The sequence below is a fragment of the Emys orbicularis genome, chromosome 21 (genome assembly GCF_028017835.1).
Source record: "Emys orbicularis isolate rEmyOrb1 chromosome 21, rEmyOrb1.hap1, whole genome shotgun sequence".
Classification (NCBI taxonomy): domain Eukaryota; kingdom Metazoa; phylum Chordata; order Testudines; family Emydidae; genus Emys; species Emys orbicularis.
The window spans coordinates 6837619-6851070 of record NC_088703.1 but is presented as its reverse complement, the minus strand read 5'-3'; the positions used below and the strand labels follow the sequence as shown (position 1 = coordinate 6851070).

Below are 13452 nucleotides of genomic sequence, written 5' to 3'. Positions count from 1 at the left end.
TACAGTGCCCTGCATATAAACTATTCTTATCCAGCTGGGTTGGGCTGCTGTGGTTTTTCCTTTGGGAGTCTGTAACCATTGGTGTATGTAGTGACGAGGCAGCCTTCTTAAAGCAAAAACGCGGTTTGTTTTTTACAATAGGAACAAAACACTTAGAGATGAATAAAGATTTTTAAAGCAGCCTACACCCAGAAAACAAATCATGCTAAAAGGAATTGGTCTTTAAAACAAACTCCTGCTCTCTGTCAGATGAACTTGTTTACTAAAACAAAACACAATCAAAACCAGTTCTTGGTCATTTTAGCAATGTTTCCTCAAACAGCAGGGTGAAAGTGTAGGTTCTCTCTTTAACAGAATCTTCCCATCCAGTGTTGGTGTGTCTGTCTGTTGCATGTTTGCGCTAGTGCTTTTGGAACAAGGAAGCTCAGACTCGTTCATGTGCGTGAAACATACGTAGGTAACATTAGAACCACAAGTAGCTTGTTGTGTTCCATCCTCCGAGGAGAAATGCAAACCAATGCTAACTGTAGTTTGGGGTGAAGACATTTTACAGTACGTAGGCTTACCCAGTGAACAGACTCAATATTCTTAAACGCCACTTGTACTTGTGGCAGTTGGCAGTTGCAGAATCATGGCAATTGAAATATAAATAGATTATTCTGTGGTGTTATGAGGGAAATGTTATGTATTCTCCTCATATTGGATATATACATGTTATGCAGCAAGAGGGATGACAACAATATTGTATCATGCTTGTTAGGTGGCTTTGTTATAGGCAGTGATACAAGCCTACTGTACCAGAACCCTGTTACTATCTGGATTTTCCAAAATTCCTCCTGTTTGGTTTTCAGGGAATGCATTAGAATTTGTGTGTGGCAGATGTAACGGGACATTTCTAGTGCTTCCTGACAATTATATTAGTGATATCATCCTCCTCCTTTATAATTAAATGAGGATCATTCTGCCCCAGCAGTCCACAGTGGATTATTACTACCTTGTAATTGGATCCATGCAAAATAAACGGCATTGTTTAATATGATGCTCTTGTTCAGCAGCTTCCAGTGCATCAGAAACTTGGCATGCATTTGCTTTTATTTTTAAGAAATCCATTTCTTGTCCATTTTAATACCAGTGCGTGGGTCTAAAACCAACCATAAGGCTGTCTTGGCAAACTCAGCAAACTAACAGGGTTCAAAAAAGAACTAGATAAGTTCATGGAGGATAGATCCATCAATGGTTATTAGCCAGGATGAGCAAGGATGCAAAACCATGCTCTGAAATGTCCCTAGCCTCTGTTTGCCAGAAGCTGGGAATGGGCGACAGGTGATGGATCACTTCATAGAATCCTAGACTGGAAGGGACCTCAGGAGGTCATCTAGTCCAACCCCCTGCTCAAAGCAGGACCAATCTCAGACAGATTTTTACCCCAGTTCCCTAAATGGCCCCCTCAAGGATTGAACTCACCCCCCTCAATCACTTGATGATTACATGTTCTGTTCATTCCCTCTGAAACACCTGCCATTGGTCACTGTCTGAAGACTGGGCTAGACAGACCACTGGTCTGACGCAGCATCGCCTTTATTATGTTCTAATAAGATCCAGTGGCTGGAAGTGGAAGCTTGATAAATACAAACTGGAAATAAGGTGCAAGCATTTATCAGGGTAATTAACCAGTGCAACAATTTACCAAGGATATGGTGAGTTCATCACTTGGAGTCTTCAAGATTGGATGTCTAAGATACATTCTAGCTCAACCACAAGTTGTTGGATTTGATGGAGGTATGATAGAGTGAAATTCTGTCGCCGTGCTATGTGGGTTGTCAGATGAGATATAGGAAATAGTCCCTTCTGGCCTTAAAAATTCCATGAATATGAAACATGAACTTGATTTATATGGAATGCCAGCAAAAATAAAATTTTGCTTTTTGCATCTGGCATAGATGTGATGGATGTAAAGTTCTGTCTGGTATGTAGCACCAGGACTCTCCTTTTGCTGAACCACAGTAAGGCTCATCATGTACGTATACACATACATGGGTTTACGCACTCTGACTTCTATACATTGTGCCTTTCATAAAGCTTTAGATTAAACTTTTAAAATGTTTTTGTTTTATCAAACAGAGTAACTTAAAATACAAACCTCCACATAGTGATAAATTCAACAGAATTTTTTAATGCAAAATATCCTGTGAAGACAGATGTTAATGGGATAGAAAATCATGAAATCCTGCCGAGTATATTTACAAAGGAGCTCTTGTAGATTATTCTAGTCCCCTAGTACTAGTTAGGATTGTGTTCTACGCTGAACATGTTAAATTCTTCATTTAGTTTGCTTTTGACTTCCTTAATTGATAGTGCCCTCAACAGACATACCAAAGGTGTCAAGGGATACAAAGGTAACATGTTATTTAATTTGCCTGTATACAATTTGTTTGGTAGCAGTTTGACCAATAAATGAAAGGAATTTGAAATGCTTCCGTGGTGAGAGAAATTCTGACATAGTTGGCATTACTGAAACCTGGGAGGAGGATTCACATGACTTGTGTGTGTGTGTGTGTGTAGTAGCACTTTTAAACAAGTAATGGTATATGTGATGTTGAGTTATTGACAGTTCGGAAACGGACTCCTGAATGCTTATGGATCAATGAATAAAGACCAAACCCTTTATATATATATATATATATATATATATATATATATATATATATATATATATATATATATATATGTGTGTGTGTGTGTATAAAATCAACTTCACACAGGTGTAAAAAATTAGATAAATCAGTTGGGGGGGCGGAATTAAACAGAAAAATTTGAATGATAATTAGGAGCTATTTAAGAACATTTTACTAGATGCCCCAAAGACCACAATTAAAAAAGGCTATACACTGGTTAAAACAACCTGCCTTATAGGAGAAGAGAATGTAACTATAAAATATAGGTAATAGCGTTCATTTAATATACTTAGACTTCCTTATGGCATTTGGTTTGATATTGTACAATAGTTTTAATAATGAGAACAACCAAAATTAATGTGGCACACATTAAATGAATTACATTGAGACTTGTCAGACAGTTTTTAATTGTAGACTGGGAATCATTAAGTAGGTGTATTTCTACTGGGGTGGGGCAGGGATCAGTTCTTGGCCTTATGCTATTTAACACTTTTGTAAATGACCTGGGGGAAAACATAAATCATTATTGAAAGTTTGCAGATACACCAATTAGCCTGACAGTCGGCGTGGGCAAAACAATGGAATGGGTGACAAGTGTATGTCTGGATGTATCTGTATCAATCTGCAAATGCCATTTTGTTCTGAAAAGCTATTTGTTTGTAAAACTGTTCTGTGCCGTCACCTTGGCTCTGTAGCCTCCATTTTGAGCTAAAACACAGGAAATGTCAGAATAAATTCTTGCACCTAACAGGTTTCAGAGTAGCAGCCGTGTTAGTCTGTATCCGCAAAAATAACAGGAGTACTTGTGGCACCTTAGAGACTAACAAATTTATTAGAGCATAAGCTTTCGTGGGCTACAACCCACTTCTTCGGATGCATATAGAGTGAACCATATATTGAGGAGATATATATATACACACACATACAGAGAGCATGAACAGGGTGGGAGTTGTCTTACCAACTCTGAGAGGCCAATTAAGTAAGAGAAAAAAAACTTTTGAAGTGATAATCAAGATGGTTCAGTACAGACAGTTTGATAAGAAGCAAGTGTGAAAATACTTACAAGGGGAGATAGATTCAATGTTTGTAATGGCTCAGCCATTCCCAATCCCTATTTAGCCCTGAGTTGATTGTGTCTAGTTTGCATATCAATTCCAGCTCAGCAGTCTCTCGTTGGAGTCTGTTTTTGAAGTTTTTCTGTTTTAAGATAGCCACCCGCAGGTCTGTCAAAGAATGGCCAGACAGGTTAAAGTGTTCTCCCACTGGTTTTTGAGTATTATGATTCCTGATGTCAGATTTGTGTCCATTAATTCTTTTGCGTAGAGACTGTCCGGTTTGGCCAATGTACATGGCAGAGGGGCATTGCTGGCACATGATGGCATATATCACATTGGTAGATGTGCAGGTGAACGAGCCACTGATGGTATAGCTGATGTGATTAGGCCCTATGATGGTGTCACTTGAATAGATATGTGGACAGAGTTGGCATCGGGCTTTGTTACAAGGATAGGTTCCTGGGTCAGTGTTTTTGTTCAGTGATGTGTGGTTGCTGGTGAGTATTTGCTTTAGGTTGGGGGGTTGTCTGTAAGCGAGGACAGGTCTGTCTCCCAAGATCTGTGAGAGTAAAGGATCATCTTTCAGGATAGGTTGTAGATCTCTGATGATGCGCTGGAGAGGTTTTAGTTGGGGGCTGAAGGTGACAGCTAGTGGTGTTCTGTTATTTTCTTTGTTGGCCCTGTCTTGTAGGAGGTGACTTCTGGGTACTCGTCTGGCTCTGTCAATCTGTTTTTTCACTTCAGCAGGTGGGTATTGTAGTTTTAAGAATGCTTGATAGAGATCTTGTAGGTGCTTGTCTCTATCTGAGGGATTGGAGCAAATGCGGTTATATCTTAGAGCTTGGCTGTAGACAATGGATCGTGTGGTGTGTCCTGGATGGAAGCTGGAGGCATGTAGGTAAGTGTAGCGGTCAGTAGGTTTCCGGTACAGGGTGGTATTTATGTGACCATCGCTTATTAGCACAGTAGTGTCCAGGAAATGGACCGCTTGTGTGGATTGATCTAGGCTGAGGTTGATGGTGGGATGGAAATTATTGAAATCATGGTGGAATTCCTCAAGGGCTTCTTTTCCATGGGTCCAGATGATGAAGATGTCATCAATGTAGCGCAAGTAGAGTAGGGGCGTTAGGGGACGAGAGCTAAGGAAGCGTTGTTCTAAGTCAGCCATAAAAATGTTGGCATACTGCGGGGCCATGCGGGTACCCATAGCAGTGCCGCTGACTTGAAGGTATATATTGTCCCCAAATGTGAAATAGTTGTGGGTGAGGACAAAGTCACAGAGTTCAGCCACCAGGTTAGCTGTGACATTATCGGGGATACTGTTCCTGATAGCTTGTAGTCCATCTGTGTGTGGAATATTGGTGTAGAGGGCTTCTACGTCCATAGTGGCCAGGATGGTGTTTTCTGGAAGATCACCGATGGATTCTAGTTTCCTCAGGAAGTCAGTAGTATCTCGAAGATAGCTAGGAGTGCTGGTAGCGTAGGGTCTGAGGAGAGAGTCCACATAACCAGACAAACCTGATGTTAGGGTGCCAATGCCTGAGATGATGGGGCGTCCAGGATTTCCAGGTTTATGGATCTTGGGTAGCAAATAGAATGTCCCTGGTCGGGGTTCTAGGCATGTGTCTGTACAGATTTGTTCCTGTGCTTTGTCAGGGAGTTTTTTTAGCAGATGGTGTAGTTTCTTTAGGTAATCCTCAGTGGGATCAGAGGATAATGGCCTGTAGAATGTGGTGTTAGAGAGCTGTCTAGCAGCCTCTTGGTCATATTCCAATTTATTCATGATGACGACAGCACCTCCTTTGTCAGCCTTTTTGATAATGATGTCAGGGTTGTTTCTGAGGCTGTAGATGGCGTTGTGTTCAGCATGGCTGAGGTTATGGGGCAAGTGATGTTGCTTATCCACAATTTCAGCCTTTGCACGTTGACGGAAGCAATCTATGTAAAAATCCAGTCTGTTGTTTCGACCGTCCGGAGGAGTCCACGCAGAATCCTTTTGTTTGTAGTGCTGGTAGGGGGGATTCTGTGGGTTAGTATGCTGTTCAGAGGTATGTTGGAAATATTCTTTGAGTCGGAGACGTCGAAAGTAGGATTCTAGGTCACCGCAGAACTGTATCATGTTCGTGGGTCTGGAGGGACAAAAGGAGAGGCCCCGAGATAGGACAGACTCTTCTGCTGGGCTAAGAGTATAGTTTATCTACAGGCCAAAAGTCCTTTTCAGAGACACTACTTTCTAGTCCGCAGTCCTTTAAATATGGCCTACACTTTTTGTCCTTAGATGTAATGACCTTGCATTTGACCATATTAAAATACAAGTTTGATTGTACCTAGATTACCAAGAGATTTGATAGATCATTGGTACATAACTATTTCATTATTTGTTTATATTAATTATGGAAAAAAGTGATGCTGCCTCCATGGCTGACTCTGCCCGGCGACTAGTGATGGTATCTCTGTCCATCTCCCCCAGCCAATGGGAGCTGCGGGGGGCGGTGCCTGCAGCTGACATTGCCGGCAACGTCTCTGCATGCGTCTCTCCGCAGGCCACAGTGGGGAGGTTCTTGGGCCACAGATGGCCCGCGGGCCAGGACTTTGAGACCCCTGAATAAAATGATTAAAAAGCCACACAGAAAACACAGTTCATGAACACGATATAGTGCACAGACAAAATCTGTAGGATCCATGTGTACGTTATGGTAATGTAGCTGTTCAACTTTTATAGTAAAATATCAAATTAGATTCTCATTTTGCTTTGAACATAAATTGCCTATTTCATACCCTGGCCATTTGAAATTATTCTGGGTGGGAACAGCATTAGTTAATTATACACAACTCTCACACTTTTGTCAGTGTAAGTGCCTGACACACAGTTTATTGTGTAGCTGAGTTTGAATAAATATGAATGTAAATGTAATCTTAATCTCTACCCCTTACATTTTCAGCCCAGAATGTGACTGTTGAGGAAATTATCATTGCCTACAAACAAGCCTGTCAGAAATTAAACTGCAAACAGATACCCAAACTACTGAAGCAGATACAGGTATTGTGGATATTCTTACATATGCAGCACAAAATTTTAATCCTGTTTAGCTCCTGGAGTACGACTGACATGGAAACGCTAGAAAAGTCAGCTGCAGCCATATCAGAACTGAAAACATAAATCTGCTGAAAACAGACCTTATGTTGATACTTAGAATAATTTTCATGCCGGTCAAATATGGAAAAACAATAGCATTGCTTTCTAACAACTTGAGCAGGTTTTTTAGCAGATGAAAAAATGTTGCAGGATGCTAGTATCTAAAATATATTTGTTACCAAAATACTATGCATAAATTATTTAATAAAATATTACAGAAGTCTGGGTTCTTGCCTTTAGTTCTTAAATGGTTTTCTTTCTGTACAGTGCTTACAGATGGGCTCCTTTTTGTACTCAGTTTAAATAAGATGGATACGAGTTTTCCAACACAGTTTATGTATTGTTTCTATTTTGTGCTGCGTTAATTGTTTTTTGTTTTCTCAAGTGTGGGAATAATTTATAAACCTAAACTGTTCTTGGGGAAACTGTATTGTTTTATCATGGACAAAACAGATGAAAGGTTAAGGGAAAAGGGATATAATGTGTGAGCAGAGTGATGGATGCAAATGTCACGTTAGCTCCCTGATGGAGATGGTATTTTTTGCTTCTCTAATTCTTTGTGTGGAGTTTGATCTGCTAAACAAAAAAGCAAAGGCAAGGAGAAGGGAGAGGGCAGGGGAGAACAAGGAAGGATGGGAGCACCAAAGGCAGGTGAAGTGAGTGAGGCTAGTGGGAAGGGACTGTGACGTGGAGGGCGGGAAAGGGCTGGCGCAAACAGCCAGTTGGTTCAGGGGAGACAATGACCAGAGCTAAAATTGTAGAAGGGAGTCTGATGACATCACCAATGTCTGATGGTCCCTGTGGCAGAACATGCTGAGGTTGCTTCTGTGTCTGATCTGCCAGCTTGAGAATTTCTCTGCCTTCCAGGGAGAGGAGTCTGGCTCCTCCCTGGAATTCTTCTTTAAGACCACATGGCTTGGAGGTGGGAGCAGGTCCCCAGAGCAGGAAGTGTGGGGAGTCACCTCTGCATAGTTCTGGGTCTGGAAGGTGCAGGTGGGGGAAAGGGTGGCCCCAGTTGGGTCCCTCCCCCACCGGTGCCACAATTCCTGCTGAGACTGCTTCTGTGTCTGCTCCTCCTAACTTGAGTTTCTGTGAAATGTTAACAATTGTATAATCCCAGTAGCATCTTTCAAAAATCATGAGTCAGGCCCCCAAAGTCGTGCAGTTGTCTTAAAAATCCTGAGATGATTTAAAAAAAAGGTGTTGGGTCTCTTTATTTGGTTTCTGCGCTGTTAGGGTACACTTGGATCTTGTTTTCAAGGTTTTCTCCACAGAGAGCTAGGAACTGTTTTTAAAAAATATCTTGACTCAAGCAGCTGGGGCATTAAGAAAAACACCCAATATGGCAAGAGTTGGCAACACTGCTGAATTCCAAAGTCAGTCCTCCTAGGTAGTCATGTTCTTCTTATTCTTCTAAGCCATATTAGGGCCATATCTTGACTAAGAACATATGTTGTGTTCTAAAAACAATGTTAGCCAACACTTTTTCAGTATCATGACCGTAAGCAGATCTTCGCATTTAGTGTAGATGGGGCAAGTCATGTTAGGGTTGACCAAAACCAGCTAACGTTGACTTAACCTGTTCACACTAGATACAAAGGCTTTTTTGAAATTATGATAGTTAAACATGTGTTTTTAAACTGCTAGCTCTTTTCCTAATCTATGTATGGCCTGTGGAGGTAAGTGAAGGGGCATGGCTGCTGTAGCTGAGTACACCAATAAGGACTCTGGAGCAAAAAACATTTGTACAAAAATATTTAGACTGCCAATGAAGAAGCCCACTCCACTCCTCAATACCTCCAAAGAGTCTAAAATTGCCAACATAACTCAATATCTCTCCCTCACACCTTAACCACCAGCTTAATGATTCACACCTATCAGGGCTCCCATCCAATCCTAGGCCTGGTCCACACTACCCCCCCACTTCGGACTAAGGTACGCAAATTCAGCTATGTTAATAACGTAGCTGAATTCGAAGTACCTTAGTCCGAACTTACCGCGGGTCCAGACGCTGCAGGCAGGCTCCCCCGTCGATGCCGCGTACTCCTCTCGCTGAGCTGGAGTACTGGCGTCGACGGCGAGCACTTCCGGGATCGATCCCAGAAGATCGATCGCTTACATCCGGACCAGGAAGTAAGTATAGACGTACCCCTAGTGTGCTAGTCCCTTCCTATGGGGCCTGCAAACACTAAACCATATCAGTCAAACATCTTTCTCACCCCAACACCGTATTAAGAGATGCTAAATTCTAACACCTTCCTCTGGGTCTTCTAGTGCGATTGCTAGGCTGTAAGATTCTCAAGGCGGTCACTGCTTTGCTATCTGTGGTTTGTGTGTGGCCAAGCTTGTTGTCTGATCTTCACACACTACAAAATATTATTTGATAACAATATTGCTTTAAGGGCTTGTCTACACAAGGGAAGGGGTGAGATTGGGTGGTGGTGGTGGGGGGTTAATCAGCAGCTCTTCAGGTTAATCTGCTTTGAAAACACTTGCATGCACATGACAGTTCATTGTTGTTCACTGACTTCGCATTTGTTGAAAACTCTGGAGTCCCCTTTCAAAATGAACTAACTTCGCTGCAAAGCGAATGAGGCTATGTCTACACTACGCAGCTTTTAGCGACATGGCTGTGTCGCTACAGCCGTGCCGCTAAAAAACATGCAGTGTGGCCACTGTCTGTCAGCAGGAGAGCGCTCTCCTGCTGACAAAAAAACTTCCACCCCCAACGAGCGGCAGCTGTGTTAGTGTTGTCGGCAGGAGAGTGCTCCCGCCGACAAAGCGCTGTTCACACCAGCGCTTGTCATCGACAAAACTTTTGTCTTTCAGGGTGTGTGTGTGTTTTAACACCTCTGAATTACAGAAGTTTTGTCTTTCATTTGCCAGTTAGTCTGATCTATTGTTTGAGTGCACTCAGTGCACTGCAAACATCTTTCACAGTCTTTCAGTGGCTATCCCACACTGCTTTGTAGTCGACTATTGACCTGTCTGTTTACCTGTGTGTCCTCTTCTGCCCTGGGATCAAGTTGACTGGATGTCCCCTTCCTCATTTATAAGCTGGCTGTTCATTCACTCCTGGATTCCAGTTTATCATGATAGGTGAGCTTAATACTCCAGCATGCCTCAAGCAGCCCTTGTATCCATGCTGAGACTGTGGATCTCAATGCCATCTGGGGAGAAGCGTTGGTGCAGGTAGCTCTTGTTGCCAGCCACCTGGAAAAAGATCTGTTTGTGGGCATTGCGAGGCATGTGCTGGTGAGGGGCTATGACCAGAATGCCAAACAACACTGAATAAAGAGCAAACCACTGAGGAACACCTATGTGAAAATGAGGAACAACAGAAAGAAATGCGGCAGAGAACATTTCCCCCCCCCCCACCCAGGTGACCAGGAAGATTCATCGGAGCATGAGCAAGAGGAGGCCAGTGAAGAGATCTGAGACAGCCAGGATCTGTTCAGAACTCAGGCACCTGATGCCAGCCATGTAGAAAGTGAGCCAGCCAACCCTGATTCCCAGGCAGCAACTGAGGAGGCTGATCCTGTGGCGGGAACCTTCACATATGCAAGTATTTTTAATTAATTAATTTATTTTTTAAATAACTTACTATTTAATTTTTAATTTACTATTATGCTGTATGGCTGTACTAGCTTCTGTTCCAAGTGCCCCATGGCCAAGTGCAAGGTCCATCCCTCCCTCCATTGGCCCACACTGTCCTTTTGTGCCCCTCCCATATACTTTTCCAAAATTGCCCAACTGAAGTAGTCGCCATCAGCCACTGTCATGTGCTAAAACCCTGGTTACCAACTGTTTTCAGGCCCGTGCTATGGAAGGCACATGCCTGTGTACCTATTGACTTATTTTCCTTTCCTTAGCATCCTGCCTGGTGAATGTGCCCTTCCCCCCGCCCACAAACCCCATTCACTATCTCCAAATCAGTTGCTGGCAGCATTGTGTGGCCTCAGCCATCCCCACCCATGCCAGTGTCAAATAAGGAAAACATTCTTTCTTTTGTGCGAAATGCAGAACTTTATTGCAACAGTGGTTACAGGAAGCGAAGTTTGGTTAGTGTTCTCACTGTACAGGAGGTAGACATGGACACTGCATGCCCATAAAGCTACAACGAGCACAGCTCCCTGTAATATGCATTTACAGGGCCATTCTGACAGACTGATAACAGTGAATGTTTCAGGCAGTCATTCCAGAACCCTGTCTATTTTTCCTTTCACTTTTAACGTGTCTGCAGGGGAGACAGAGCAAATTCTAAGGCTGAGAAATTGCTCCATTTTTGCTCATAGATGAAGGAATAGCTACATGGCCATCCCCACCAGTATTGCTCGTGACTCCTGCAACACATTGGGGGGACTATCTTGTTGAATAACTTCACCGCATATCTTGCTGCTCTGCCCTTTTCCAATAAGGCCATTCTCTGCCTCCTAGCCACCTGCCTCATTGCACTGTGATCCAGAATCAGGACAGCCTCAAGGGTATTACTGTCCAGCTGATCCCAAGATTCACCCTGCTAACCCCTCTGACGCCATGTAAAACAGCTCCAAGGCACAGCCTGAACTGCATAATTCCCATCACCCCCATGCTCCAAGGCACAACGGCAAAGCCACACAGCATATAGTGCACAGACAAAAGTCCAAAACCACGCACCACTTACCATCTCCAAGGTTCCTCAAGACTGGAAAGAATCTAAAGGAGGTAAAGCCAGGAATGAATGTTAAAAACACCACAGCTTCTCTAGAATATGAATAACCATTTGTCATTTTTTTTAATACGCCCACAGCGATGGCACCTGTACTGGCCGGACCCTCAAGGAGGAGGGCCCTTATCAGCAACGGAACAGCAAGGAAACCTGAGCGGGAGAAAACAGAAAATTTGTGATGAAAAATTCATGGACATCATACAGAGTCCTCCCCCGGCCCCCAAAATGAAGACTACGGAGAGGTGGAGGCAGTATCTGAGGCCTGAGGGAATACGACAAGGAGCTTTCCAGGGAGATCACTGCAGTGGCCAAGGACAGCATAGTAGTTGCCAGGAAAAGCGTTGCCATGGCCAAAGATAATATGGAAGAAGATGCAGAGGCAACTCCTGGGAGCAACACAAAGCCAAAATGCCCTGTTGCAGCACATGTTACTGTTCGGGCAGCAGGCAATGCAGTACTGCAAACTAGCACCCAGCCATGTTTTGTAGCCGTTGGACAATACAAGCTACTGGGAACAACTCCTCCTCTTGGCTGTACCCTTGCAACAGTGCACCCAGAGGCCATTCCCCTCCCAGACTCCAGCTCAGGACACCGAGAGCAGTGGCACTTAAGATCCAGCTCTTTTGAGCCCTCTATTGCCCCTGGTAACTTTGAGCCTGCGCACTCCACACCAGAAATCCCATGAACCAGAAGAAGCATAACCAAGACATACCTTCGCCTGTAATTTTAAGCTTCCTGGCTTTATGCTCTGTGCTGAACTGTTGTACTTTACTGTTTTGGTTTCCGCTGCTGGTTTAATGAAACAGTTCTTCATAGTTAGCTAGTTTTGTTTCATAATTAAAAGCATTTTTAAATTTTTTGTCTCAGTTGAAGGTTTGTTTCTGTTTGTTACATAATAGATTATTTAATGAAAATCTTTATAATTTCATTCACAAGCAGTCAACAGTTCATTTTACACAGAAAATAATTGTTTGCATTCATTCTTAAGGTTTTACAAACACATGTAGGCAAAGACACAAGGTACAACAGGGATTGCCACAATGTTGCACTTCCACTGCCCATAATCAACACTGAACTTCACAAAAATCTCTTCTCCCCCCCACCCCCGCCTCAATCCATGCATAGGTTAATAGCAGGATTCACAGCTGCACAATTTCAGGCCTGAGACTCCAAATAAGAGCGATAGGCATCCTGGACGCTGTTGCCCCGGCTGTTTGCGTTCTGTATTGAATGCCTAGGTGGCTACACAGACCGGTGAGCCAGTCTCTGCACGTCAGCCTTCCACCTATTGCCAAGTCTTTCTCCCTAATTCTCACTAATCCTGTGCCAAATACAACTTGCAGCTATAATCTTTGGGATGTTTTTTTCTCTTGCTTCCAAAGTATTTCACAAACAGTGCAATCTTCCTTTCAGAAATAATAGACACGAGTCCCATCAATGGCCCCAGTATGGCTTGGGAATCCCATATGTGCAAAACCATCAATAACGTCCTGAGCATTATCAAACTTTATAACTTGGTATTACAGTACCTCTCCCTGGCATTGCACACCTGCATGACAGTGGTCCCTATGGTCATTCTCTCCGCTCTGAATTGGTTTGAGAATGGTATGCCCTCAGTTTGCAGCAAACTGCTGCTGTGTGTGCACATGATGTGCCTTGACTGAGGGCACACTGTCCTGCGTGCATGCTATTACTACAGCTTGCATAATGTGTGTTACCTGACACGCAGAAAAAAGCTGCGGATTAAATCCCCTCATGTAGACAAGCCCTAAGAAACACCGTGGGTATGTACCGGTTTCTAGTGAACTCACGGAAGGGTGCGGGGAGTAATACCCTCCCCTCGTATGTGTGGGGAAGTGTTGCCGTACCTTCCACTTC

General features: G+C 43.3%; 1 protein-coding gene across 1 annotated transcript in view; it reads left to right on the top strand.

Annotated features, from left to right (window-relative positions):
* The window catches only part of PPP1R37 (protein phosphatase 1 regulatory subunit 37), a 135639-nt gene that overhangs the window by 45226 nt on the left and 76961 nt on the right, over positions 1-13452 (top strand). Inside the window, exon 2 of the mRNA XM_065420680.1 lies at positions 6673-6770. Coding sequence (XP_065276752.1) covers positions 6673-6770 — 98 coding nt within the window. The remainder of the gene's footprint in view (positions 1-6672; positions 6771-13452) is intronic.